At 41.4% G+C, this 27,944-nt stretch overlaps 1 protein-coding gene across 2 annotated transcripts in view; it reads right to left on the reverse strand.

Moving 5' to 3' along the window:
* Positions 1 to 27,944, reverse strand: part of ST8SIA6 (ST8 alpha-N-acetyl-neuraminide alpha-2,8-sialyltransferase 6) — a 300,223-nt gene that overhangs the window by 143,008 nt on the left and 129,271 nt on the right. Inside the window, exons 1-2 of one of the 2 annotated variants that reach the window (XM_061436150.1) lie at positions 20,205 to 20,432; positions 19,641 to 19,739 (exon numbers count right to left, since the gene is read on the reverse strand). The exons of the other annotated variant lie outside the window; for it this stretch is intronic. Coding sequence (XP_061292134.1) covers positions 19,641 to 19,739; positions 20,205 to 20,305 — 200 coding nt within the window. The 5' untranslated portion in view covers positions 20,306 to 20,432. Of the gene's footprint in view, positions 1 to 19,640; positions 19,740 to 20,204; positions 20,433 to 27,944 lie in introns of those variants that run through there. 2 annotated transcript variants of the gene reach the window in all.

Genomic DNA, 27,944 nt, shown 5'->3' on the forward strand with positions numbered 1-27,944 from the left:
TGCTACTGGAGATCAGTGGAGAAATAACTCCAGAAAGAATGAAGGGATGCAGCCAAAGCAGAAAGAATACCCAGCTGTGGATGTGACTGGTGATAGAAGCAAGGGCCGATGCTGTAAAGAGCAATATTGCATAGGAACCTGGAATGTCAGGTCCATGAATCAAGGTAAATTGGAAGTGGTCAAACAAGAGATGGCAAGAGTAAATGTCGACATTCTAGGAATCAGCTAACTGAAATGGACTGGAATGGGTGAATTTAACTCAGATGACCATTATATCTACTACTGTGGGCAGGATTCCCTCAGAAGAAATGGAGTAGCCATCATGGTCAACAAAAGAGTCCGAAATACAATACTTGGATGCAATCTCAAAAACGACAGAATGATCTCTGTTCGTCCCCAAGGCAAACCATTCAATATCACAGTACTCCAAGTCTATGCCCCAACCAGTAATGCTGAAGAAGCTGAACAGTTCTATGAAGACGTACAAGACCTTTTAGAACTAATACCCAAAAAAGATGTCCTTTTCATTATTGGGGACTGGAATGCAAAAGTAGGAAGTCAAGAAACCCCTGGAGTAACAAGCAAATTTAGCCTTGGAATACGGAATGAAGCAGGGCAAAGACCAATAGAGTTTTGCCAAGAAAATGCACTGGTCATAACAAACACCCTCTTCCAACAACACAAGAGAAGACTCTATACATGGACATCACCAGATGGTCAACACCAAAATCAGATTGATTATATTCTTTGCAGCCAAAGATGGAGAAGCTCTATACAGTCGGCAAAGACAAGACCGGGAGCTGACTGTGGCTCAGACCATGAACTCTTTATTGCCAAATTCAGACTTAAATTGAAGAAAGTAGGGAAAACCACTAGACCATTCAGGTATGACCTAAATCGAATCCCTTATGATTAGACAGTGGAAGTTAGAAATAGATTTAAGGGCCTAGATCTGATAGATAGAGTGCCTGATGAACTATGGAATGAGGTTCGTAACATTGTACAGGAGACAGGGATCAAGACCATCCCCATGGAAAAGAAATGCAAAAAAACAAAATGGCTGTCTGCGGAGGCCTTACAAATAGCTGTGAAAAGAAGAGAAGCAAAAAGCAAAGGAGCAAAGGAAAGATATAAACATCTGAATGCAGAGTTCCAAAGAATAGCAAGAAGAGATAAGAAAGCCTTCTTCAGCGATCAATGCAAAGAAATAGAGGAAAACAACAGAATGGAAAAGGCTAGGGATCTCTTCAAGAAAATCAGAGATACCAAGGGAATATTTCATGCAAAGATGGGCTCGATAAAGGACAGAAATGGTATGGACCTAACAGAAGCAGAAGACATTAAGAAGAGGTGGCAAGAATACACAGAAGAACTGTACAAAAAGATCTTCACGACTCAGATAATCACGATGGTGTGATCACTGACCTAGAGCCAGACATCCTGGAATGTGAAGTCAAGTGGGCCTTAGAAAGCATCACTATGAACAAAGCTAGTGGAGGTGATGGAATTCCAGTTGAGCTATTCCAAATCCTGAAAGATGATGCTGTGAAAGTGCTGCACTCAATATGCCAGCAAATTTGGAAAACTCAGCAGTGGCCACAGGACTGGAAAAGGTCAGTTTTCATTCCAATCTCAAAGAAAGGCAATGCCAAAGAATGCTCAAACTACCACACAATTGCACTCACCTCACACGCTAGTAAAGTAATGCTCAAAATTCTCCAAGCCAGGCTTCAGCAATATGTGAACCGTGAACTTCCTGATGTTCAAGCTTGTTTTAGAAAAGGCAGAGGAACCAGAGATCAAATTGCCAACATCTGCTGGATCATGGAAAAAGCAAGAGAGTTCCAGAAAAGCATCTATTTCTGCTTTATTGACTATGCCAAAGCCTTTGACTGTGTGGATCACAATAAACTGTGGAAAATTCTGAAAGAGATGGGAATACCAGACCACCTGATCTGCCTCTTGAGAAATTTGTATGCAGGTCAGGAAGCAACAGTTAGAACTGGACATGGAACAACAGACTGGTTCCAAATAGGAAAAGGAGTACGTCAAGGCTGTATATTGTCACCCTGCTTATTTAACTTATATGCAGAGTACATCATGAGAAACGCTGGACTGGAAGAAGCACAAGCTGGAATCAAGATTGCCGGGAGAAATACCAATAACCTCAGATTTGCAGATGACACCACCCTTATGGCAGAAAGTGAAGAGGAACTAAAAAGCCTCTTGATGAAAGTGAAAGTGGAGAGTGAAAAAGTTGGCTTAAAGCTCAACATTCAGAAAACGAAGATCATGGCATCCAGTCCCATCACTTCATGGGAAATAGATGGGGAAACAGTGGAAACAGTGTCAGACTTTATTTTTGGGGGCTCCAAAATCACTGCAGATGGTTACTGCAGCCATGAAATTAAAAGACGCTTACTCCTTGGAAGGAAAGTTATGACCAACCTAGATAGCATATTCAAAAGCAGAGACATTACTTTGCCAACAAAGGTCTGTCTAGTCAAGGCTATGGTTTTTCCTGTGGTCATGTATGGATGTGAGAGTTGGACTGTGAAGAAGGCTGAGGGCTGAAGAATTGATGCTTTTGAAGTGTGGTGTTGGAGAAGACTCTTGAGAGTCCCTTGGACTGCAAGGAGATCCAACCAGTCCATTGTGAAGGAGATCAGCCCTGGGATTTCTTTGGAAGGAATGATGCTAAAGCTGAAACTCTAGTACTTTGGCCACCTCATGTGAAGAGTTGACTCATTGGAAAAGACTCTGATGCTGGGAGGGATTGGGGGAAGGAGGAGAAGGGGACGACAGAAGATGAGATGGCTGGATGGCATCATTGACTCGATGGACGTGAGTCTGGGTGAACTCCAGGAGTTGGTGAAGGACAGGGAGGCCTGGCGTGCTGCGATTCATGGGGTTGCAAAGAGTCAGACACGACTGAGCGACTGATCTGATCTGATCTGATCTGATGGAAGAATCTAAAACCAAACCTCCAAAAACTCAAATTTCTGTGCAATCTCTACCCTCGCTGAATGATTTTCAAAAATTGCTAGGAGATATTAATTGGCTGCGGCCGTCTGTCAGGATCCCCACCTGTGCCTTACAAAATCTATTTAAAATTTTGGAGGGATCCCCTGAGCCTAATAGCCCTAGGCAGCTAACAAAAGAGGCCAAAGAAGAACTGGCCTTAGTGGAGAAATGCATTCAACAATCTTTTTCAACTCGGCTAGATTATGATCAACCAGTTTCTTTATATATATTTCCCACTGAACATTGGCCCACTGCAATTATAGCTCAGCATAGCCCAATAGAATGGGTACATTTACACACTAAACAGTCTTAAAAAATTGTATCATATATTGAGAAAATAGGGCACTTAATTGTGTCAGGAAGAAGCCGTGTAAAAACTTTGACTGGATTTGATCCATATGCAATACACGTTCCCTTGACAAAAAAGGAATTGGAAATTGCCTTACAGTATAACTTGACCATGCAAATAGCATTAAGTGATTTTCAAAATGTTATCTCATTTCATTTGCCGAAAGGAAAATTATGGCGCTTTCTACAATGTACTAAATTCATTGTAACTAATATCATTGCATCCCAGCCTATTTCCAATGCACCCACCTATTTCATGGATGGCAACAAGAAAGGCATAGCAGGGATTGTCGGCCCTGATATCAAAGAGAAATTACCCATTACCTAGTCTTCAGTACAAAGAGTTGAATTGTATGCTTTATGTGCTCCTTTGTCGCTTCAACCATTATCCTTCAACGTATATACTGATTCCAAATACCTTGCTTCCCTTTTTCCTGATTTTGTTACCGCCTTTTTATACAACCTAGATGAAGAATTATAAACTCTCTTTTCACAGACTCAAGCTTTAATTCGCTCACGTATGGAACCTTTCTTTATTGCACATATATGTGCTCATTCAGGTTTACCTGGCCCTCTGGTTGCAGGAAATGATGCTGTTGACAGGCTCATAGCTCCCATTTTTACGTCTGCCAGTGACGAACGTGCTAATCTTCACACCAATGCTAACAGATTGCACTCTAAATACCATATTCCTCTCACTGAAGTGTGGCGTATTATTAAAACCTGTGATGTCTGCGCCCCTCTGCACTTATGAACTACGATTTCAGGAGTTAATCCCCAGGGGCAACAGCCTAATTCCCTTTGGCAATTTGATTTCATTCACTACTCCTTAGGAAAGTTTTCTTTGCTTTTTGTCTCAGTTGATACATTTTCAGGCTTTATCTGGGCAGTACCTGTCTCTTCAGAATCCAGCAAACACGCCATTTCCACACTCTTACTCACCTTCCCCGTTATGGGGATTCCTTCTGTCTTGAAAACAGACAATGGGCCTGCATTCACCTCGTATTCCTTTCGTTCATTTTTATCGGAATGGAACATAACACACATTACAGGAATACCCTATAATCCTCAGGGTCAAGCCATCATTGAAAGAGCCCACCGCACCCTAAAAACTCATTTATTAAAACAGAAAGGGGAAATATGGAAGAGGAGATACATGTCTTATCCTATGAACCCTCAATTATTATTATCTTTAACTCTTTATTCCCTAAATTTTTTAAACTTAACAAAAAATAATTCTGACACTTGTGCAGATACACATTTTGCAGAAGACAAAAACAGCAAATTAGAAATCAATACACCAATATAGTATAAGCAATTTAATCAGTGGCTGACAGGAATCTTACGACTCCTAGGCAAGGGTTATGGTCTTGTCGTTGCAGATGGAGAGGAAATCTGGGTTCCCCTTCACCATGTCCATTACCGAGAGGGACCCCAAGACCGGACTCCCTCAAAAAGTGATGAAGTTGACACGAAGGGTCTCGTCAATGAACCTGGAGGAGCCAATGAGGAAACGCCATCGTCTGAATCCTTACCCAACATGGGCTCAAGTGAAAAATATGACTCGTCAGGCTGAGCAGACACTGAAGAGCACTGGAACTCCTATGACTCCAGATAAGCTGTTTCTGGCAATGTTAGCTGTTCTTTCCTGTTCCTCTGGGGTAAGTGCAGAATATGTTTATTGGGCATACATACCCAACCCACCACTTCTCTCCATAGTGGATTGGGTGGATAAAGCCCCTATGATCTTTACTAATGATAGCATGCATTTTCCAAGTCCCTGGTCCATAAAGCGACCACTTCATGAAGAAGATGAGGGAAAGCCAATCAACATTTCCGTGGAATTCAAAACCTTGCCTATCTGTTTCGGATCTCATCCCCTTTGCATGACTATTTTCCCACAGTGGTGGGCATACTCTGCCAACAATGGGACTGCTTTGAGTCTGGGAATGTTTGCTACGGCATCTTTCTTACTTAATGGCTCCGAGAGACATTATCCAGGCCAGATAGCCAACTATTCGAACTCACTTTTTCAACCAGAGGAACCTTCATGTCATACTGTATCTTGGAGAAGAAAACAGGAGATACAACCGTTACATTGGTCTGACTGTCGAGGCCAATTTGGGAAAGTTTCTATAATTCAGCAAAATCATACTAATCATACATTTAAATTTGTTGACTGGGGACCTCACGGGTTGTTTGTAAACTGTTCTGAAGAGCAGGAGGAACATCGTAACTGCTCCTGGTTTAACAGATCAAGCACTGGAGGCTTTCATAAATCTAAGACAAGTTTCTGGACTGATTAGGACATATTGCTGAATTGGTATAATGGGGGCTTATCACCCCCATGACCCAGGATTGTCGTCCCCAGTGTGGGGCCAGAGCAATGGCACATTTGGAAAATTCCAGCAGCCTTACAGCACTTTGCTAGTGTTTATGGGACTGTGGGTATGTTTCGTCCTTCTAATTATACCTTCCTATACAATGGTACTGGCTATATTTAATCGTGTGTTCACCTTCTGTACTTGTTTATTGTAGGGCATTTTGATATTGACTTATCGGCCAAGATTGTCAATTGTACTGCATGTGCATTGTATACCTGCCTTAATCACACCACTTCATATCACAATTGTGCTAGTTAAACAAAGATCTGAGTTATGGCTTCCCGTAAACTTAACTGAACCTTGGACTGATTCTGTATTTCTTTCTGTATTGTTGAAAACTGGACTTAGGTGATCTAAATGCATCATTGGGTGGATTATTGCAGGCATCTTAAGCCTTATCTCCACTGTGACTGTAGGAACTTTGTCTGATATGGCTTTACATAATTCTATACAAAATCATGATTTTATCACTGCTTGGCACAAAGACTCTCATGATCTTTGGACTCGACAAACTCAAATAGATCAGCAATTACAAACATGAATTAATGAGTTACAAACTGTGGTTATCCACTTAGGAGATCAAGTGCAGCAACTGACTTTCCAAACACGTATATGTTGTCACTGGAATTTTACTTCTTTTTGTCTGACTAACATGCCCTATAATAGCACTGAATATCCTTGGGATAAAGTTAAAGCGCATTTGCAGGATCTCACAGATAACTCAAGTTTAGACATCAATTTGTTGAAACAACAAGTTGCTAATTTTCAAGTTAAGGTACCTAAGGAATTGTACAGAACTCAATTTTATGATACTTTAACCAAAACCCTATCGTCTCTAGACCCTAGAACTTGGTTTTCAGGAAGCAATATTTTTATATATGTATTAATCACCCTGCTTTTTCTGTCATTGCTTATAGGATACAGATGTCTCTACTCAAGACTCCGTGCCTCCCACAATAGAGTCCAACTAGCAGCTGCCGTGCTTAAATTAAAAACAAAAGGAGGATATGTTGGGAAGTGCAGTACAAAATAGCCGTATAGGAGGAAGTCCTTGGGAAAATGGCAAAGGGCCAGAAGTACCCTGGCTTTGTGTGCTGCGGGCAGAAAAACATCTCCTGCCTTTGGTTATGCTCGGCGCCAAGATTTAATAATAAATATTAAGGATGTTGCTTGAGAAAACGGGTTATGGGATAAGCACATGGGTCACTTAGAGTGCGCTGTCCTTGAAATATTTTTACTGATTATGTGTTAACCCCGTACGTGCTCTGCTGGCCGTATACTCTAAGCTCTTTGTTCCTGCTTCTATAAGAAGGCTTGACTGCAGAAATAAACTTGTCAGTCCTTGCAAGAGACTGTCCAAGTGTCATTCTTTCAGGTTCGTCGCTTCCAAGTCCCGGGGAGAAATTCCCCAGCACACAGGAAGGAGCACCCACCTGAGGCTGCTTCCTGAGGCAGCAGAAGCTGGTTTGGATACTGGTGTACCAGTGCTAATGCAGTTTCTATAGTCTCTGAGATTATGCCGCCATCATATACTATCTATATCATACCATACCATAGCATATAATTCCATACCATACCATATCATGCTATACCTTATCATTACCATAACATATCATATCATTACTGGGCTTTCCAGGGAGCTCAGGGGTAAAGAATTTGCCTGCCGATGCAAGAGCCCTAGGAGACATGGTTCAATCTCTGGGTCGAGATCCCCTGTTGGAGGAAATGGCAACCCACTCCAGTATTCTTGCCTGTGAAATCCTATGGACAGAGGAGCCTGGAAGGCTATAGTCTAAAGGGTCACAAACAGTTAGACAGGACTGAGGGACTGAGCACATGCATATACCATCATCTCATTACTATATCATAACGTATCATACTTATCACATCATTCTATACCATACCATATCATACTATACCTTATCATTACTATATCATATCCTTTCCATACCATATTGTATCGTATCATATCACATCATATTATAAAGCAGCACTGAAGGAATGGAAGGGGATAGAAAAGGAATCAGCCATCTGACATACCCTGGCATGTAAGGGGGGGTTCAGATATGAGGAGACTCCCAGGAGCCTGGCCTTCTCTGGATTTCAAGGGACCTATGTCACACATCACACACCATTCCACACACCACACGAGTCCAGGCTGATTAGAATCAAGCATTTTCTGACAGTGTTTTGAGGTCAAGACAGAGGAGCAAGAGACAGCCTTTAAGGTCCAGTATTTTAAAAAACCAAATTAGTGAAATTTATGTTACCTGTATTTTGCCAGATTTGTTTTTCAAGTTTTTTTTTTTTTTTTTAAATCAGACATTCGTTCAAGGGCTAAATGGCTCAGCTGCTCGTCTAGTGGATGCTCTAAGGAGGATCTTTCAGCCGTTGGTGGGACCCACTAGGAGTTCTAAGGAATCCTTTCAGCTGAGCACAAGGCCAGAGAAAGGACTCCTCATTTGGAGATATAGAAATTAAAATCAAGCTCCCCAGGAGGGATAAACTAGGACTATAGCATTAAAAGATACACATCCTTTATATAAAATAGATAAACAACAAGGATTTACTGTATAACACGGTATAGTATATTCAATATCTTGTAACAACTTAGAAAACAACCTGAAGATTCTGAATCACTTTGCTATACACCTGAAACTAACATAATATTATAAATCGACTATTGTTCAGTTAAAAAAAAAAAAACAGAAAAATAGGAATTAGAATAATATCTAACTCATCAGCTCTACTGCATGCAATAAATAAATTAACATGTAAAAAAGCCTCCCAAGTTATAATTCAGGGGTTGCAAAGAACATTACTCTTAAGATGGAGAGAAAAATCATACTTTGGAAAAACATTCACTATAATAAACACAAGAAATCTTTATAAAGTATTTGCTCCATGTTCTTGATAAATTACAAGAAAAAAACCAAAGAAATGGAAGGTGAGGTTTAAAAGGTGATGTAGATGCTTTCTAAAATATAAACTGAAGTAATAAGGAGCAGGCTTAAAGAAGGAAAAAAATCTATAAAGACTAAAAGTGTAACAGATACACTGTTTTAGAAAGAGCAAGACAGAACTGACATGAAGAGAAAAATAATTAAGGAATGTAGAGGACAAATTTGAGAAGCCATCTCAGAGAGCAGAGGGAAAGGACAAAGAGAAAAGCAAATTCAGAAAGAGAAATGAAGTTGTTTACGTGGAACATGGGTTGTGGGTAAGAGGTATGGTGATGGAAGACAGAAAGTGAAGACTCTCTTCACAAAATATAAGCAGAATACGTTTGTTGTTGCTGTTGCTCAGTCATGTCCGACTCTTTGTGGCCTCATGGACTGCAGCCCACCATGCTCCACCGCCCATGGAATTTTCCAGGCAAGAATACTGGAGCGGGTTACCATTTTCCTCTCCACGGGATATTCCTGACCCAGAGATTGAACCCACGTCTCTTGTGTCTCCTGCACTGGCAGGCGGGTTCTTTACCACTAGCAACACCTGGAAAGCCCAAGCAGAATATGCAGAACACACCAAATAATCAAAGATACAATACAAACTTTTTACTTTAAAAATAACCTGGACAGTGAATTAAAAATAATTATAGACAGAATTAATCAAAAGAGATCACTGCAGAGGCATAGCACTGTGAATTTTTAAATGTTTTCAGTTTAAGAAAAAATCCTGTCAGGATTCAGTAAAACATATAATCAAACAGGTTACTTTTGAAGAAATAAAAGAAAGATTACCTTGCTTTCTCTCTCAGAGCCCTAACAGCCAGAAAATAGAAGAACATCTTACAAAAGTTTTAAGATGAAAATTTTTAAAAAGTGGAGTTGTGATGCAATAATTTAGTACTCGTGGATGAAAAATAAGAGGTATATTCTTAAATATCTGAAATTTCAGAAACACTATTATCCACATTCCAAAGTTAAAAACATTAGAAGAAAAAAAAAGACATGTCAACTGGGCAAGAAAGGAATGGAAACAAAAAACTAATCAAATGATTAGGGATTCATGTACAGTGACAAATGTCAAACACTGAAAAAAGAAACTAAACAGAATTTTTAGAGCAGTCATTTACTTCAAATTTAAAAAACAGTAATTTTCAAAGGAGAAAGTTTATAATAGAATAATAGTAACTTACTAAAAAGCCCACCCCCTTTACCACATGCTAAAAGAAGTTCTAGGGACTTCCCTGGTGGTCCAGAGGTTAAGACTTCACCTTCCGGTGCAGAAGGTACAGGTCCAATCCCTGGTCAGGTAGCTAAGATCTCACATGCCTCATAGTAAAAAAAAACAAAACAAAACATAAAACAGAAGCAATCAGTAATAAATTCAATAAAGACTTTAAAAATGGTCCACAACAAAAGAAAAAGATCTTTCAAAAAAAAAGTTTCTAGAAGGAGGAAAAGGTTTAAATATTTTAAAATGAGAGATGTCTACTTATCCTAGGGTAACTAAACATCTTAATAAATTATAAATAAATTTATCAATTTGAAAGAATTCACAATAAAAAGTAGACATAAGTGATATGACTACACAAAGGTTGAAAACTTCTACAGATTAAATAGTCACAGACATAATTAAATGTTAAGGAAATAGTCAATTTAAATGCATGATAAATGCAAGTTTGATACATTTGACATTTATAAACCTCTTGTAAATCAGCAAGTAACTTGATAATATCTATAATATCTTGACAGTAAAATAGACAAGGTTATATATAAAAAACAAATTTACAGAATGGCTGTGATCCAAACGTCTACAAATAATAAATGCTGGAGAGGGTATGGAGAAAAGGGAACCCTCTTACACTGTTGGTGGGAATGCAAACTAGTACAGCCACTACGGAGAAAAGTGTGGAGATTCCTTAAAAAACTGGAAATAGAACTGCCTTATGACCCAGCAATCCCACTGCTAGGCATACACACTGAGGAAACCAGAAGGGAAAGAGACACATGTACACCAATGTTCATCGCAGCACTGTTTATAATAGCCAGGACATGGAAGCAACCTAGATGCCCATCAGCAGATGAATGGATAAAGAAAGCTGTGGTACATATACACAATGGAGTATTACTCAGCCATTAAAAAGAATACATTTGAACTAGTTCTAATGAGGTGGATGAAACTGGAGCCTATTATACAGAGTGAAGTAAGCCAGAAGGAAAAACACCAATACAGGATACTAACGCGTATATATGGAATTTAGAAAGATGATAACAATAACCCTGTGTACGAGACAGCAAAAGAGACAGTGATGTATAGAACAGTCTTATGGACTCTGTGGGAGAGGGAGAGGGTGGGAAGATTTGGGAGAATGGCTTTGAAACATGTAAAACATCATGTATGAAACGAGATGACAGACCAGGTTCGATGCATGATACTGGATGCTTGGGGCTAGTGCACTGGGACGACCCAGAGGGATGGTATGGGGAGGGAGGGGGGAGGAGGGTTGAGGATGGGGAACACATGTATACCTGTGGTGGATTCATTTTTATATTTGGCAAAACTAATACAATTATGTAAAGTTTAAAAATAAAATAAAATTAAAAAAAAAATTTAAAACGGGAAGATGGAGAGGTTATGGAGAAAAGAAAACCCTCCTACACTGTTGGTGGGAATGTAAGTTGGTGCAGCCACTATGAAAAATATTTAATAGTATAAAGGTTCTTCATAAAACTAAAAACAGAGTTACCTTATGATCCAGCAATCCCACTCCTGGGCATATACCCAGACAAAACTTTAAATCAAAAAGATACATGCATCCCTATGTAAGCCAAAACAGGGAAACAACCTAATTGTTTATCAACACATAAATGGATAAAGAAGATGTGGTACATATATACAATGAAATACTACTTAGCCATAAAAAAGAACAAAATAATGTCATTTGCAGCAACATGGATACAACTAGACATTATCATACTAAGTGAAGTAACTCAGAAAGAGAAAGACCAATACCATATGATATCACTTATATGTGAAATCTAAAATATGCCACAAATGAATCTATCTATAAACAGAAACAGACTCACAGACCTAGAGATCAGATTTGTGGCTGTCAAGTGGGCGGGGAGGAGGGAGAGGATGGACTGGGAATTTGGGGTTGGTAATGCAAACTACTACATTTAGAATGGATGAACAACAAGGTCCTAATGTAGAGCACAGGGAACTATATCCAGTTTTCTGGGATAAAACATAATGGAAAAGAATATTTTAAAAAGAAAATATATATGGGTAAAACTGAGTCACTTTGCAATACAGCAGAGATTGGCACAACACTGTAACTCAGTTATACGTCAATTAAAAAATTTAATAATAAAAAATAAGAGGAAGTAAATGGTCAACAAGTACCTTAAAAATTAAACATAATGGTAAACAAATAAGTATATATTAAGACATCAGTGAAATACTATCTCTTGAGTATGAAATTAGAAAAAGTGAAAAGAAATGCTAATATACAGAACTGGCAAGAATCTGAGACAATGTTCATTCTCATATACTGCTTACATGAGAATAAACTGGAACAACTACTGTTATTGGACAGATAGCAACACAACATTTTCACATGTTCTTTGGTCAAGTCTCTTCACTTTTGAGCTGTGGTGCTGGAGAAGACTCTTGTGAGTCCCTTGGACTACAAGGAGATCCAACCAGTCTATCCTAAAGGAGACCAGTCCTGGGTGTTCATTGGAAGGACTGATGCTGAGGCTGAAACTCCAATACTTTGGCCACTTCATGCAAAGAGTTGACTCATTGGAAAAGACCCTGATGCTGGGAGGGACTGGGGGCAGGAGGAGAAGGAGACGACAGAGGATGAGATGGCTGGATGGCATCGCCAACTTGATGGACATGAGTTTGGGTAAACTCTGGGAGTTGGTGATGGACAGGGAGGCCTGGCGTGCTGCAATTCATGGGGTCGTAAAGAGTCAGACATGACTCAGCGACTGAACTGAACTGAACTTCACTTTTAGGAATTCATCTCAATAATCAATATAGCGTGTAAGGCTATAAATTTAGAGGCTATAAACTGATGTGTACTCTAATTTCATATTAAAATACACATCAAAATCAAAAATAATAAACTGAAATATACAAAAGGGAAGAATAAATAAATTACAGCACATGCATATGTTTGAATACCATGCTCTAAAAATTACATTGCCAAAGAATACTAATGACATGAAGAAAAGTTCAGATGTTGTTTAAAAAGTTACTAACACATACCAAAATATGCAGAGCAAAATTACTAGTTATGTGCATACAAAGTTATGAAAATATGAATCTAGCATCTTTATCACACTGAAATGACAAGCAGTTTTCCTTTTTGGTGTACATATCTAAAACCATACAACCAAATAATAATCTCCACAGTAATGCTCCTACAATAATAAGAATTGGGATATAACACGACTGACTTTTGATGTCTGTCTTTTACTGAACCTCAGTTCTCAAACAGGGACAAGTCAAGTTCTACTGCAGGGAGAAAGAGTCACAGGGAGTACAAAGAAAAACCTCTCTAGGAAAGTAGAGAAGTGGAAGTGGGGTCCCCACATTACTGGAGGATTCATAGACTAATCCTATAATAGTGGCTTCTATCCAGAAAGTCTTAGCCAGTCACAGGATCCTGAATCATCAGCATGGATATTAAAGCCAAAAATATGGACACTGCCACTAAAAGATGCCAAACCACAACTGGGACCTAGATAGCTCCCATGAAGGAACCCTGGAATTTCAAGCCAGCCAGTTATATACACTTGTTTTGGCCATGTCATCAATGTCACAATAATCCAATCTCTCATTCCTAATGATTGAATATTTGGGAGCTCACTTATAATATTATGGCAGGGTTTTATTTGGCTTCTTTCATAATCAAAAATGAAACTAATATTATTTAAGAACACATATTAAATTAATATTTAAGAAAAAAATTCCAATCACTTGGAAATGTAAAAGTACTCTCCCAAAAGACAGGTTAACAGGGTTTTTGCACCAAACAGCCAAATTGTGAATTCAAAGGAAAAGTTCTTGAAGGAAGTTAAAATTGCTCCTCTGGGCGGTGAGGTAGGGTGGAGGGGTGGGGGAGAGTACTCTCCTAAATAACTATGGAGGTAAAATTTAAATGTTCTAATGTAACTAGAAACAATTTAGAATATAGTTTTAAAAACCTAAACAGTAAGGATCCAAACTTAAAGAACAGATGCAAAGCTGCATTCAAAGGAAAATTCATAGTAGCAAATATGTTTGTTACAAAGAAAAAAGGAAAGATCTATAAATTAAGCATTCATTTCAAAATAGTAAATTGGGGGAAAGAAAGGAATGATATTTTAAAAGATAAAAATAACACAAAGAAAACAAAACTCCACAAAGGAAACAGAACATGGAAATAGATCAGAATTGAGAAATAAATCCAAGAGCTGGTTGTCTAAACAAACAAACAAACCAATGACACATACTGACAAAGTTTATTAGAAAGAGAAACAATCCATTGTGATAGGGTCATATTTTGAAAATTATTAGTGTATTTTTCTCCTTTGTCTTTCTGACTTTGACATGACTTTTCCCTAGCTATTTTGAAACACTCTTTGGGGGACTACAAAGAGATATAGATTTTTTCCTGAAAGGATAAAAAGAGAACGAATAAGGTAATATTCAGCTTTGCACAAAATAGGATTTGTATTTCATCCCTAGTTATATACAGAAATCAATAAATGAATCACTAGACATCATAACTCAGAAAAAAAATTATGTGAATTGGTGAGAATTATGCCATTAAATAAAGATCTACATTTATCCAATGCTGCACAAGTGAGGTCCATTATAAGCAATCACCAAGTTGTTAGATTTATGGATAGGGAGTATGTAGACACATATTCAGAGAAGGCAATGGCACCCCATTCCAGTACTTTTGCCTAGAAAATCCCATGGACAGAGGAGCCTGGTAGGCTGCAGTCCATGGGGTTGTGAAGAGTCAGACACGACTGAGCAACTTCATTTTCACTTTTCACTTTCATGCATTGGAGAAGGAAATGGCAACCCACTCCAGTCTTCTTGCCTGGAGAATCCCAGGGACGGGAAAGCCTAATGGGCTGCCGTCTATGGGGTTGCGCAGAGTCGGACACAACTGAAGCGACTTAGCAGTAGCAGCATAGTCCCAAGAAAAGATTTCCTACATTCCTCCCATTATGTCTTTTTAGATATTAACTACCTTACCTGGAAGACTCAGCTCCTGGAGCTTTCCCAATTTTTTTTTTAACTCCCAGTCCCCACAATTCACCCTTGAGCTTAGGTTTGAGACAGACCTGGAGGTATGCATCAGGAAAAGAGAAAGACAATACAATGTTGGGGAAGACAGCACTTTCCAGCCTACAGCAAAGATGGAAAGAGGAGAAAGAAAGGAAAAAGAGAGGCTTGGCTTGGAGAGAGAAAGGGGAGAGGAACAAGAAGGGTAGATAGAGCTTTGTCTCCTCCCCTAATTAGGACTCTGGAATAGATCACTTCTTTGGCACTCTTCCATCCTGAAATTAAAATAGGGTCACATCCACTTTGTGGGGCAAGAAGAGGTAGATCCTGATACTTCGTTTTTCCTGAGCCAACTTTGGTCCTTGTATGTTTAGGTGGTAGTGGTTTAGTTGCTAAGTCGTGTCTGACTCTTGCAACCCCATAGACTGTAGCCTGCCAGGCTCCTCTGTCCATGGCATTCTCCAGGCAAGAATACTGGAGTGGGTTGCCATTTCCTTCTCCAGATGGGCCCCCAAATAGTGGGGAGACTGGCTGGAGCTAGCCAGCCAGAGCTGGGTGAGGCAGCATCATAGCAAACGTTGCACAGTACAACTGAGGATGGAACTAAAAGAGAATCTTCACTGGATCCCTGAAATGTAGCATTCATAGGAGCTCAGGTGAAGCCAAGACAGTGGAGAGTACCAACAGGTGGAATGCCTGAAAAGAATGAACCACGAACTGCAGCTTTCATCACAGGCTATCATCAGAGTACTCAGCCAACAGATGGGAAATGGACAACATCCCCTTGGAGAACAAAGGAGTCAAAGGATACCCTGATCATGAAACCCACCTCTTAACTCTACCACCACACCACCTCGGCCCATCTCCCCCCCACTTTTTTCTGAAAGTCACTCAGTCATGTCTGACTTTTGTGACCCCATGCACTATACAGTCCATGGAATTCTCCAGGCCAGAATACCGAAGTGGGTAGCCTTTTCCTTCTCCAGGGGATCTTCCCAACCCAGGGAGAAAACCCAGGTCTCCCATATTACAGGTAGATTCTTTACCAGCTGAGCCACCAAGGAAGCCCAAGAACACTGGAGTGGGCAGCCTATCCCTTTTTTAGAGGATCTTTCTGATCCAGGAATTGAACCAGGGTCTCCTGCATTACAGGCAGATTCTTTACCAACTAACCTATCAGGGAAGCCCTCTCCCCCTTAGATCAGGGTACCATCTTAAAGTAACAAGAGATGGTGAAGGGACTTCCCTAGTGGTCCGGTAGCTAAGACTCCGAGCTTCCAATGCAACATGCCTGGATTCCATCCCTAGTCACAGAACTAGATCCCACATGCTGCAACTAAAGATCCCACATTCTGCAATCAGAGCCAGTGTAGCCAAATAAAGAAAATAATCAAATAAACAGTTTAAAATGAGAAGAAAGGTTAGTGAAAATAATCTGAGTTTGCTCCCAAAGAGAATAATCATACCAGAAAGAGTTGCTTAAGTTGGCACACCTGACTAAGCTTTAACCTGGACACACACACACACACACACACACACACACACACACACACACTCTATCTTGCCCAGCACCTGTGAAAGACTACACAGCAGGGTGATTTAGTGTAGGGGTCTGGATCCACATGGCCTGGATATGACTCCTGGGTCCAGTTTGTCAACTCTGAATTTGGGTCGTTTATTCTGTCTCCCTGCACCTCAGTTTCCTCATGTTGACCACAAATTGGCATTTGCCCTGGGTGCTTGCCACCTACCTCTACAAGGATTAAATCATGTGCTGCAGGAGCTGGTGACCTCCAATACACCCTGAAGGAGTTCAGGGTGGAGAGCAGGAATGAGGCACTCTGTGCTTCCAGGAAACTGGCAGGACAGGTCTTCAAACAGTTAGATATTCTCAAGAGCTGATTTTATGAGCCCAATTCTTACATCTTGGGTTCTTAAAATCAGCTCTTGAGAATATCTAACTGTTTGAAGACCTGTCCTGCCAGTTTCCTGGAAGCACAGAGTACTTTTCATATCTATAAAAACACTAATCCTTGATGGTGACAACTGTTTCTCATGACTAGCAGAAGCTTCATGGGACCAGCAGAAACCTTCTAAAAAATAAATGTGCTTGATTGCATGTACTCCCCCTTTACCAAGATCACATATATACTGTCCTCCCCCGCCCCCCATCTCTTTGAAGCAGTTTCTCAGAGCAATCTGAGGTGCTGTCTCTTGGGCTGCAGTCCTCGTATTGCCCCAAATAAAGCTTAAGTTGCAACTCTCACATTGTGCATTTTTTTAAGTCGGCACTTATCTATAAAATAGGGATTATAAGAGTTTTTCTCAGCATTTTTTTAAAGATTAAGTGAGCTATAAATATAAAGTACTGGATTGGCCAAAAAGTTTGTTTATGTTTTCCAACACAAACAAATTTATTGGCCAAGCAATACTTAGATCAGTGTCTATAATAAGGGTTCAATAAGTGCTGGCTATCCTGATTGCTTTTAGTAGTATTATATTATTACTTATACATATTACCTACAGTTGGGGTTCATGGGAGAAGATCTGATCAGCTACAGAAAAAAATCAAGAAATTACAATTTCTCTACATAACCAAGTAGTATGGATTAAAATTTGTATCCCTGCCACATAAATAATGAATCATAAGTGATAAAGATGATATAAAACAGATCAAAAGACAGGTTTTTAAAAATACAACAGATTGGTACCAATTTTAAAATTTTAATAGAATGGACCACATTCCGAAAAAAATATGAATTACCTATATTAGCTCAAGAAGTATGCCAGACAGAAAAGAAGTACTTCAACAGAAGCTGAAAAATTCATCAAAGAATTACCTCAAAAAAGGGCTATGACCAGATGACTTAATTAGTACATTCTTTCTAACTTATCTCAAGGGACAACGCCAGAATATATAACTCTAATAGGACTCGGAAAATGCTCCCCAATTCACTGGAAAACTGCTACCTATAATATGCAACCCTTCAACAAATAAAACTAAAGGCCAATATTTTTCTCTAAAGCTTTGTTACTCCAGGATTTTTTGGTGCCTCTCATATGCTGTGAAATTCCAATAGGAGGATTGCAGGAAACAGTGCTGTTCTGCAATTCAAAAATTTCTTCCTGGCTCCCCAGACCCTTCTGATGCTCATGCAGAACTACATGGGAACCTTGCAAGTGCTGGCGTCTGTGCTAAGTCACTTAGGTCGAATCCAACGCTTTGCAACCCTATGGACCGTAGCCCTTTGGTTCCTCTGTCCATGGGATTCTCCAGGCAAGAATACTGGGGTGGGTTGCCATGCCTGCCTCCAGGAGACCTTCCCAACCCAGGGACCAAACCTGCAACTCTTATGTCTCCTGCATTGGCAGGCAGGTTCTTTACCACTAGCGCTGCCTGCAAAGCCCACAGGGAAACCTTAAGTCACCTAATCAGAAGATTAAGATGGTCTGGGAGGCAAGGACATACAGAAACATACATAGAGGAAAAGGCATTCAAAAGAGATACACAGACGAAAAGAGACAGTATACAAAATTGCCCCCAAATTACTAGAAAGGCTGAGGCTCAAAGCAGGAGAGTCTGCTGGTGAAAATGTAAACTGATTCAACTCATCCAGGAAGCAACTGGCCAAATGTATTAATATTTAGAACCTAAAATGCACATACTAAATGACCCAATCATTCAGCTTGTATCAGTCCATCCTGAAGAACTGAAAATGAATATATAGATTTACATACAGGGATGTACTTCATAGAATTATTAATAGCCAACAAAACAGAAACCAATCTAAATGACTAAAAAACAGATTATGGCACATTCATATGATAAATTACACAACAATTAAAAGCAATGCTTTGCAAAAAAATAAATGACATGCATATGTATATGATTTTTTAGGGAAAAAAGGCAGAACAAAATACAATATACAATCTTAAGTATATTTCAAAAACGTGTGTACATGAGAAAAACTACTAGAAGAATATAGACCAAAACCTTAATGTGATCTCTGTATGGTGGAACTCTAAGTGAATATTTTTAAATACATTTCTCATATCATCTAACTATCTGCACTAAGAATGGATTACTTTTATAATAGGCAAAAAAAAAAACCCGATAAAATTCAAATAATCATTGCACATGGATATATACTTCTGAGAGTCCAAAGGGGTTTAAAAAAAAAAGTCTCCATTCACTAAGGACAAAAACATTCCCAACACTGAGCACAGAATTCTGTGCTCCCAAACGTGAATCTCACACCCGTGCACTTGAAAGCAGGAAGAGAGAAAGCAAACCAACCAAATCCTTCAACACACAGGTTGAGCTGCTTCTCCGGGTTTTCGACACACCATTATCGCGAGGGGAACTCGGCACCCATTTTTAAAAGTGCAGCTGTTTTCATATCTCCCTTGGTTCGATGAACATCCACACGGAGGGACAGGCTTTACAGGGGAGGTCGAGCGAGTGTGATAGTTACACGCGCGTGTATGCACACGCATCCTTTCTCTCTCTGTCTCTGTCTCTGTCTCTCTCTCTCTCACACACACACACACACAAATCCACACAATCGTGTGGTCCCAAGCAGACAACTCCCAAGCGAGTCCTGCGGGTGCAGCCGCGCCCCATCCCCGAGCCGCGGATACCTGTTCCCCGTGCGCGGGGGCAGGGTCGCCGAGCTCCGGAGCTTTCTTGGAGCAGCGGGGCTGCTGTGGGTGGCCTCCCTGCTTTCTTCCACCAAGAACCTGCACAACCGTGAAGAAAACTAAGTTGAGGAGCAGTTGGCAGCCGGGCTCAGCATCGCGCTCGCAGCCAGGCGGCCAGGGCATCCTAGCGAACCCTGGCTCGCGCGGCGCAGCTTCCCAACCCCGGAGTTTGAAGCGGCTCAGGGCGGGAAGGAAGAGAAAGAAGGGAGAGCTCGGGTGACCCGACGGCAAGTCCGGCTCCGCAGCTCCCTCGCCACCCTGGCCGGTTCCCCTCCGCCCTAGTCGGTGTCCAGTCGGTGCTAGGGTCGCCCCTGCGACACCTCCCACTCATCCGGCGCTGCCTCCCGGACTCCCCCGTCCCACCCCACCCCCAGGCCGCCGCTGCCCGTCGACTAGTCCTCGCAGCCGGCCAAAGTCTGCGCACCCGAGAGGAGTGGCGGAGCGGCTAGGGTCCCCAGGTGCGCGGCACGCGGGGCGGCCCGAGCGCGGCGGGTGAGTGGGTACCTGGAACGGGCGGGCGCGTCGGTCCAGCACCAGAGCAGGCGAAGCAGCAGCAGCAGCAGCAGGCTGGCGAGCAGGGCGAACAGTGCGCCCCCCGGCCGCATCCTGAACCACCGGCGCGGTCGCAGCCACCGCCGCTGCTGCCCCGGCGAAGCACAGCCCGGGCGGCCCCGACTCGCGGCTCCTGCTGCTGCCGCCGCAGCCGCTGCCGCCGCAGCCACGCACACCTCCAGCGTTCAGGGCGGCGCGGAGGGGAGGCGGGGGCGCGCGCCGCGGGCCCGCACTCTCAGGCGCCACCGGCCGGGCCCGCCCGGCGTCTGCGGGCGGAGGTGGCAGCCACGTCCCAGCTCGCCCCCGGCTCCCTCCCAGCCCGGATCGCTGTCGGCGTCCGGCGCTTGGCTGGCGGTGAAGCGGCGCTCGGCTCGCCTCTTCTCCCGAAGGCGCTCCGAGCTGCTGCGGGCGCTGGTCGCCTCCGCCGCCGCCGCTGCTTCTGCCGCCGCCGCGCGGGGTCACCTGAAGGTTGGGGCTCGGGAGCTGGACGCCTCGCTGATTGGGCTCCAACTTTTGTGCGCCCTCACCTGCCCCCGAGCGGTCGTACGCTCTTCCCCGATGCCCACGCAGCCCACTCGGGCTGACCGCACTTGGCTCTGCGCCCCTGCGGAGGAGGGCTGCGGTTCCGAGAGGCGGAAGAGGAGACAGGAAAGGGCCCACTTCAAAAACTTTGCAAACTGTAGTCGCTCTGCGGGATCGTCCCACGCGGAGAGGCTGCTGGGCACTTGAGAGGAGCCTCCAGGTGTTTGAAGGCAGATTCAGATGCACGGCGAATGGATTTCCAGGGACCAGGCAATCTTTAGGGATCCGGCAAACTACCGACCGCAGGCCAAATTCTTCCCCGGCCTGTTTTGGTGAAGTTTCATTCTTTTTGTCCATTCCTCTGTATTATGTGTGTGTGACTGCATGGATCTAGGACCGCTTTTGCGCTTCAAAGGCAAAACTGAGTCGTGGACCCAAAGATCACACGGCCCACAGAGCCTAAACTATTGGCTATCTGGCCTTTTTCAGAAAAAGTTGGCAGATTCCCGCTGTAATTAATATTGGGCTGGATCATACTGGTTAGCATGTCATTGATTAGTTAGTATATCGTGTACTAGAAAAGAGTGATGGAGAAGGCAATGGCACCCCACTCCAGTACTCTTGCCTGGAAAATCCCATGGACGGAGGAGCCTGGTGGGCTGCAGTCCATGGGGTCACTAAGAGTCAGGCACGACTAAGCGACTTCACTTTCACTTTTCACTTTCATGCGTTGGAGAAGGAAATGGCAACCCACTCCAGTGTTCTTCTTGCCTGGAGAACCCCAGGGACAGAGGAGCCTGGTGGGCTGCCCTCTATGGGGTCGCGCAGAGTCGGACACTACTGAAGGGACCTAGCAGCTGCAGCAGCAGAAAAGAGTGAACTCCTGACAATGTGAGATAGTATGGTTTCCCGGTTATTTATTAAGGGTAGACCATTAATTACTTTTTAGACCCTAAACTATCCTGTCTGCACGTGGCCCCAAGCCGTACTTTGCAACCTCCCTGGGTTTTGCTCCTGATGCCGAACTCTCTCTTTTTTCAACTTTTTATTTTGTATTGGAGTATAGCCAATTAACAATGTTGTGATAGTTTCAGGTGGACAGCCATACATATACATGTATCCAGTTCTCCTCCAAACTCCCCTCCTGTTCAGGCTGCCCTGACTTTGAACTCGAAGAACATCTATAAACCCTAAACCCCGTAGTGGTTATACAGGGGCTCAATGGACTATTCAGTCTGCTTCTATATATATTTGAGATTTTTCCCAACAGCAACTCTTGACCTCTACAATCCTGTGAAGACCTTGATAAAAGTGCTTTCATAGGTTTTAGTGCATTAACTTTCCCAAAAAACAAAAAATATATTTCAACTGGACTCTCCTAGAGGCATAAGGTCTTAACCTGAAAAACCAATGTGAGAGCCTCTAAGAAGCCAGTAGCTCAGACAGCTCAATAAAGCTGTCGCCAGTGATTTCATCACAGGAGAAATCACAACATGTATCAAGAAGAGAAATGCAAGGCTGCCTACTTCCTTTCTACTAATTCTGCATTTACTCCAATTAAAAATGCTTGGGTGAAAACACACCAGAACTTTCAACATAATAGTTGATCGATAAATGTGTGGTCAACATATAAAACACCTCAGAATTCATGCTTTTCTTAAAGAGAAAAAGAAAAAAATCTGAAGATGAATGTGACTATTAATAGAAACAGGATTTCCTTCCATAGAACGCTATTGCTGTTAAAATATGTTCGATCAATAAAGAAAAAGTTGCTACTGTGACTTAAGACTGATATCTTAGGGGTCTTCAGGGATCTAGCTGCTTATCTGAGGATGACACGATAAAATAATGCCATCTTCAGATAGTGCTAGAATAATAATCCAATTATATGTGTTTGAAAGTTCATGCATTATTAGATAAGTACAATAGGGCACAATTAACTTGAAAATGGAAAAGTTGTCTGGATTTGGAAGATAGTCTGAATTTTCTTTCTCTTAGAGCAGAATTGTGCAGACAGCTCACACTGAAGATGGCTTGCAGAAAAAAAGTAAAGGGCATTATTGTATCAGCCAGGAAGCTGCAATTTCACCTAATTTACTAAAGTTTAATATTTCAGCACAGCTGGGCTCAAGGCAACAGCAGAAGAGTCAGCCTTGCACTGGGCTCCCTAAACACCCTTGCTGCAAATGAAGTTACTTTTTATCAAGCCAATGGTTATCAGCAGGGGACTCACAAAAGCCCATTTTAATTGGAAAACCAAGTGTAAATTTGCAATGGGAATTCTGAACCAAGTGTTAAAATTTGACAGTAGGGATCTTTACCACCAGGTTTGTAATTGAAGACTTTGGTTGGTAAAATATGAATTATCTTGCTTATCCTTGAGAGATCAAAGAACCTGACAAAAACATGATTCCTTAAATATTATCAGCCACAGAACCAAAACTGGGAGTATGTACATTTGGTGGCAACAGTCACAGATTTGATCAGCAGCCCCAAAGATCCGAACCCTTAGAAACTCAAGGTGAGTTGCAGAAGCCCAGGCTGGTGCATGAACCTATCTTCCTCTCCCAGTTTACCCAGCTTTGCCTTTGTTATTTTTTAATTCATCATTACAAGTGCCTTTACGTTCATCAAATAACTTATAAAAATGATGGGGGAGTTTTGATTTATAAAAAATGTCCCAGTCATTGAAAATCTTTCTGGAAGTTGTTTCTCATTTTGGGGTGTAGGGTTTTAAGTATTTTTCTCTGCATGGATTTGAGGATTCATGAAAAATCCCAACTATCAAGTGTCTATTACATCTACTGGAATACACAAATGGAAACTTTCAATAGAAGGGAAGGAAAGAGTGCCTTGAGAAACACGGAAAATTGATGTGGCAAAGAATTTTTCCTTCATTTGGGTGACATTTTTATCTCCCTGTCTAGAAAAGATGGTTTCTGATGTCTTCAGGCTGCTTGATTGGTTTTAGTAATTTTAGAGATTTGTGAGGACTGCAGGACAATGGCAGATTCATAAATATTAAACTACTCCTTGGGGGAGGGAATTCATAAGGACAGCAAGGCTATATATTTTTGACAAATCCGAGGATATAAATAAAAGTAGAAATAACTTCAAGAAGTCAACAACCTTGTGGAGGGAGCTATATTTTCAAATATATTTTATTGTAGATTTTTCCTATTACTAATTGAATATTTTAAATATCAAAGCAATTCCATATATAAAGTCATTTTAACTTTAAAGATAAGAATACTTAGGATGATATACAAATGACATTTAGGTTATATATATATATATATATATAAAGCAATTTGTAGTACAACTAAAACTACTCCCCAAAAGTTATTATTCACAGTAAAAAATAGAATTTAATATGAAAAGTATCTAAACTTCTAAAAATTATTTCCCTGAAATCCACTTAAAAGGTCATGTGTGTGTCTGCATGTTAGTCACTCAGTTGTGTCCAACTCTTTGTGACCCTATGGACTGTAAGTGGCCAGGCTCCTCTGTCCATGGAATTCTCCAGCAAGAATACTGAAATGGATTGCCATTCCCTTCTCCAGTAAAAGGTCATAAAGGACCAAAAAAAGAGAGATGAAACTCTGCATTTATCCTGAAACTATAAAATGGCCACAATCCCATTCCATGAGCCCCCAAGAATGCCTGCTAAAGATGAACTAATTGGACAAGAATACTAAGTTCAAGACTCAGCTCCCCTATTTATGACTTACATTTGTAGAAAAGAAATGGAGAAGGTTTTGAAGGTTTTACTAGTACTCAGTTTAGACAAAGAAAGGCTGGGAGTAGGACCCAACAAAAATAAGCAGCCAACAGTGGGGTTGACCAGGGCTACTGAGTTAAAAGAGAGATGGTGACCAGTATTTCTGCTTGCATTGAATACAGCTTTCTAGTCATTACATCTAGGAATGATGACCTAGAGTCAGTGATAATCTTTTTTTAAAGTCTTTATTGAATTTGTTGCAATATTGCTTCTGTTTTATGTTTATGGCTTTTTGTCCATGAGGCAAGTGGTATCTTAGCTCCTTAACCAGGGATGAAACCCATACCCCCTGCATTGGAAGGTGAAGTCTTAACCACTGGACCACCAGAAGTCCCTAGGTAGAGCTAATTTTAAAGAGATGATAAAAAAGAATTTTCTCACTAATGATTAAAATCACTTTACTAAAGAAAAATGAATGTTCAATAAATAAATGGTTCTTGAAACACTGATTATCCTGCCTAATTTCAGAGTTTGTAAAGCTGGGTAGAACTCCAGGAGTTTCAACAGAATTGGAGGGTGGATGTTATATGTGCCAAACCAGTCATATTCCTCTCCTCAGTTTCTCTTCCCTACCTCTACATTCCATACAACCTAAACTACAAGCAGATAAAAATGAAACAAAAATATCCGATCAGATCAGATATGATCAGTCGCTCAGTCGTGTCTGACTCTTTGCGACCCCATGAATCGCAGCACGCCAGGCCTCCCTGTCCAACACCAACTCCCGGAGTTCACTCAGACACACGTCCATCGAGTCAGTGATGCCATTCAGCCATCTCAACCTCTGTTGTCCCCTTCTCCTCCTGCCCCCAATCCCTCCCAGCATCAAAGTCTTTTCCATAACTCTTCGTATGAGGTGGCCAAAGTACTGGAGTTTCAGCTTTCATTTCTTCCAAAGAAATCCCAGGGCTGATCTCCTTCACAATGGACTGGTTGGATCTCCTTGCAGTCCAAGGGACTCTCAAGAGTCTTCTCCAACACCACACTTCAAAAGCATCAATTCTTCAGCCCTCAGCCTTCTTCACAGTCCAACTCTCACATCCATACATGACCACAGGAAAAACCATAGCCTTGACTAGACGAATCTTTGTTGGCAAAGTAATGTCTCTGCTTTTGAATATGCTATCTATGTTGGTCATAACTTTTCTTCCAAGGAGTAAGTATCTTTTAATTTCATGGCTGCAGTCACCATCTGTAGTGATTTTGGAGTCCAGAAAAATAAAGTCTGACACTGTTTCCACTGTTTCCCCATCTATTTCCCATGAAGTGGTGGGACCGGATGCCATGATCTTCGTTTTCTGAATGTTGAGCTTTAAGCCCACTTTTTCACTCTCCACTTTCACTTTCATCAAGAGGCTTTTTAGTTCCTCTTCACTGTCTGCCATAAGGGTGGTGTCATCTGCATATCTGAGGTTATTGATATTTCTCCCGGCAATCTTGATTCCAGCTTGTGCTTCTTCCAGTCCAGCGTTTCTCATGATGTACTCTGCATATAAGTTAAATAAACAGGGTGACAATATACAGCCTTGACGTACTCCTTTCCTGATTTGGAACCGGTCTGTTGTTCCATGTCCAGTTCTAACTGTTGCTTCCTGACCTGCATACAAATTTCCCAAGAGGCAGGTCAGGTGGTTGGTATTCCCATCTCTTGAAGAAATTTCCACAGTTTATTGTGATCCACACAGTCAAAGGCTTTGGCATAGTCAATAAAGCAGAAATAGATGCTTTTCTGGAACTCTCTTGCTTTTTCCATGATCCAGTGGATGTTGGCAACTTGATGTCTGGTTCCTCTGCCTTTTCTAAAACCAGCTTGAACATCTGGAAGTTCATGGTTCACGTATTGTTGAAGCCTGGCTTGGAGAATTTTGAACATTACTTTACTAGCGTGTGAGATGAGTGCAATTGTGCAGTAGTTTGAGCATTCTTTGGCATTGCCTTTCTTTGGGATTGGAATGAAAACTGACCTTTTCCAGTCCTGTGGCCACTGCTGAGTTTTCCAAATTTGCTGGCATATTGAGTGCAGCACTTTCACAGCATCATCTTTCAGGATTTGGAATAGCTCAACTGGAATTCCATCACCTCCACTAGCTTTGTTCATAGTGATGCTTTCTAAGGCCCACTTGACTTCACATTCCAGGATGTCTGGCTCTAGGTCAGTGATCACACCATCGTGATTATCTGGGTTGTGAAGATCTTTTCTGTACAGTTCTTCTGTGTATTCTTGCCATCTCTTCTTAATATCTTCTGCTTCTGTTAGGTCCATACCATTTCTGTCCTTTATCGAGCCCATCTTTGCATGAAATGTTCCCTTGGTATCTCTGATTTTCTTGAAGAGATCCCTAGTCTTTTCCATTCTGTTGTTTTCCTCTATTTCTTTGCATTGATCGCTGAAGAAGGCTTTCTTATCTCTTCTTGCTATTCTTTGGAACTCTGCATTCAGATGTTTATATCTTTCCTTTGCTCCTTTGCTTTTCGCTTCTCTTCTTTTCATAGCTATTTGTAAGGCCTCCCAAGACAGCCATTTTGCTTTTTTGCATTTCTTTTCTATGGGGATGGTCTTGATCCCTGTCTCCTGTACAATGTCATGAACCTCATTCCATAGTTCATCACGCACTCTATCTATCAGATCTAGGCCCTTAAATCTATTTCTCACTTCCACTGTATAATCATAAGGGATTTGATGTAGGTCATACCTGAATGGTCTAGTGGTTTTCCCTACTTTCTTCAATTTAAGCCTGAATTTGGCAATAAGGAGTTCATGGTCTGAGCCACAGTCAGCTCATGGTCTTGTTTTTGCTGACTGTATAGAGCTTCTCCATCTTTGGCTGCAAAGAATATAATCAATCTGATTTTGGTGTTGACCATCTGGTGATGTCCATGTATAGAGTCTTCTCTTGCGTTGTTGGAAGAGGGTGTTTGTTATGACCAGTGCATTTTCTTGGCAAAACTCTATTGGTCTTTGCCCTGCTTCATTCCGTATTCCAAGGCCAAATTTGCCTGTTACTCCAGGTGTTTCTTGACTTCCTACTTTTGCATTCCAGTCCCCTATAATGAAAAGGACATCTTTTTTGGATGTTAGTTCTAAAAGGTCTTGTAGGTCTTCATAGAACTGTTCAACTTCAGCTTCTTCAGCATTACTGGTTGGGGCATAGACTTGGAGTACTGTGATATTGAATGGTTTGCCTTGGAGACGAACAGAGATCATTCTGTCGTTTTTGAGATTGCATCCAAGTACTGCATTTCGGACTCTTTTGTTGACCATGATGGCTACTCCATTTCTTCTGAGGGAATCCTGCCTATAGCAGTAGATATAATGGTCATCTGATTTAAATTCACCCATTCCAGTCCATTTCAGTTAGCTGATTCCTAGAATGTCGACATTCACTCTT

Source organism: Bos javanicus, chromosome 13 (genome assembly GCF_032452875.1).
Source record: "Bos javanicus breed banteng chromosome 13, ARS-OSU_banteng_1.0, whole genome shotgun sequence".
Taxonomy (NCBI): domain Eukaryota; kingdom Metazoa; phylum Chordata; class Mammalia; order Artiodactyla; family Bovidae; genus Bos; species Bos javanicus.